At 61.3% G+C, this 2,500-nt stretch overlaps 1 protein-coding gene across 1 annotated transcript in view; it reads left to right on the forward strand.

The window, feature by feature from the left end:
* Window positions 1-2,500, forward strand: part of LOC129694823 (circularly permutated Ras protein 1-like) — a 72,074-nt gene that overhangs the window by 41,517 nt on the left and 28,057 nt on the right. Inside the window, exon 6 of the mRNA XM_055631584.1 lies at window positions 1,538-1,626. Coding sequence (XP_055487559.1) covers window positions 1,538-1,626 — 89 coding nt within the window. The remainder of the gene's footprint in view (window positions 1-1,537; window positions 1,627-2,500) is intronic.

The following is a 2,500-nucleotide window of genomic DNA, read 5'->3' on the forward strand; positions in this document are numbered from 1 at the left end:
TCACGAGCTTACCGCGTTTCCCGAGTACCTGCCGTTAGCGTTACGAGCCGCTAAGAGACGTCCCGAGCTCCGACATACATTCTACGTACTTACCACGAGTTTGATTTTGTTTTAAACTCGGGAGAGCTCTTGGATTAGCTGGTACAGTGGGACAGGCCCGTTAGGAATGTTTATTTGGAGTATCGGGAGAGTTTGTCGTCTGGTGCTGGGTTTGTGTTGTATAGTTTTGTATTGTATACATTATTGCAATCATTGATTCAATGTATAAATAAATAACCCGTGGCGTGACCCGCTGCCGTCCCTGTCTCCACGCACCCCAGCAGAACCCTCGGGTCACCCTGTGCGTAGGGGAGAGGGTAGAAGCGAGGATGTGTTGCTCCTGGGCCTGGTCAAGCTGTCCATCTGCGAGTCACGGCGCCAGGCGGAAGAGGCCTGACTAATTGACGGGCTAATTCTGCTCCTATCACTTATAGCCCCAGCCCCTTTAGGCCCCCCACACTGCCCAGCCTCCCCTCACCCAACTCGATGTAATGGGTGGATCTGACCCCATGGTGTAGATCTGGGGAAAGACCCTCTGGTTCAGCCCCAGGGCAGGGATCGAGGGGGCCGGGGTGGGTGGGTGGGGGGATGGAGGGGAATCAAGGGATATGGGGGAAAGGAACAGGGTACTGATTTTGGATGATCTGCCATGATCACATTGAATGGCAGTGCAGGCTCGAAGGGCCGAATGGCCAACTCCTGCACCTGTTGTCTGTTACCATGAGTGCGGAGGTGAGGGGGGTCTTAAGGGGTTCTTGTTCACCCAGAGCTAAAGGCTGGAGTGATGGCGACTCGCCTAGGTTGGTGGGTCAGGGGTCAGCGTGTTGGAGGTCATGCCTGGACCAGGGGTCAGGGGTGGGGGGGGGGTCAGCGTGTTGGAGGTCATGCCTGGGTCAGGGGTCAGGGGTGAGGGGGGGTCGGGGGTCAGCGTGTTGGAGGTCATGCCTGGACCAGGGGTCAGGGGGGGCTGTGGGTCGGGGGTCAGCGTGTTGGAGGTCATGCCTGGACCAGGGGTCAGGGTGGCGGGGGGGGTCGGAGGTCAGCGTGTTGGAGGTCATGGGTGGACCAGGGTCAGGGGTCAGCGTGTTGGAGGTCATGCCTGGACCAGGGGTCAGGTGTGGCGGGGGGTCGGGGGTCAGCGTGTTGGAGGTCATGCCTGGACCAGGGGTCAGGGGTGGCGGTGGGTCGGGGGTCAGCAGGTAATTTATTGTTGGGGGTTGGTGAGTGAAGAGTCAGTGCAGCGAGTTAGGGCCAGAGGCCGGGGATTGGCACAGCAGGTCAGAGGTCAGTGGCGGTCAGGGTCAGTGCTGGGGGTCGGCACAATGGATCAATGGTCGGCTCAGTATCGCATGTTAGGGTGAGCGTCGGGGGTCAAGGAGTCGGTAGGGTGTGTCAGGGTCAGTGGGTTCAGGTCATGGGGTGATGGGTCAGGGGTCAGCATGGCGTTTGTGGGTCGGGGGTCGGTGGGGACGTTCTCAACTGGTGCTTTGTTCCGTAGTCACGGCGCTGGCGGTCACGCCGACTTACTGCCAGGACTGTTCGGCTGCCATGTCTTCCTGCAGCCACATCCAGGAGCTCCACACCTCTGTAAGTGTAGGGGAGAGAGGCCTCGCAATCTCCCCCCCTCCTCCCCCCCCCCCCCCCCCCCCCCCCCCCCCCCCCACCTCCTCTGGTTCCCCCCCCCTACCCCCTCCCCCCGTACCTGCCCCCCCCCCCCTCCCCCCCTTCACCCCCCCCCCCCCCCCCCCCCCCCCCCCCCCCCCCCCCCCCCCCCCCCCATCCCCTCTCCAACACCTCCCATCACGTCTGGCTCAGTGCTGCCCCCCCTCACCCCCCTCCTCACCTCCCCCCCCCCCCCCCCCCCTTCCCCCCCCCCCCCCCCCCCCCCCCTCCCCCCCCCCCCCCCTCCCCCCCCCCCCTTCCCCTCGCTCTGATCCACTCACACTCCGGGCCATTTGCAGCCTCCTCATTAACCCACCGACCCTACACGTCTTTGTAGTGTGGGACGAAACCCAGAGGAAACCCACGCAGGTCAGGGGGAGAAGATACAAAACTCCGTACAGACAGCACCCGTGGTCAGGATCGAACCCGGGTCTCCAGCGCTGTGAGGCAGCAACTCTACCGCTGCGCCACCGTGCCGGCTGAGCCTACACCACCATTCAATATGATCATGGCTGATCATCCAACTCAGTATCCCGTACCTGCCTTCTCTCCATACCCCCTGATCCCTTTAGCCACAAGGGCCACATCTAACTCCCTCTTAAATATAGCCAATGAACTGGCCTCAACTACCCTCTGTGGCAGAGAATTCCACAGATTCACCACTCTCTGTGTGAAAAATGTTTTCCTCATCCTGGTCCTAAAAGATTTCCCCCTTATCCTTAAACTGTGACCGTGTGGGTTTCCTCCGGGTGCTCCGGTTTCCTCCCAGATCCCAAAGCCGTGCGGGTTTGTACGTTAA

The sequence above is a fragment of the Leucoraja erinacea genome, unplaced genomic scaffold, assembly GCF_028641065.1.
Source record: "Leucoraja erinacea ecotype New England unplaced genomic scaffold, Leri_hhj_1 Leri_80S, whole genome shotgun sequence".
In the NCBI taxonomy this organism is placed as follows: domain Eukaryota; kingdom Metazoa; phylum Chordata; class Chondrichthyes; order Rajiformes; family Rajidae; genus Leucoraja; species Leucoraja erinaceus.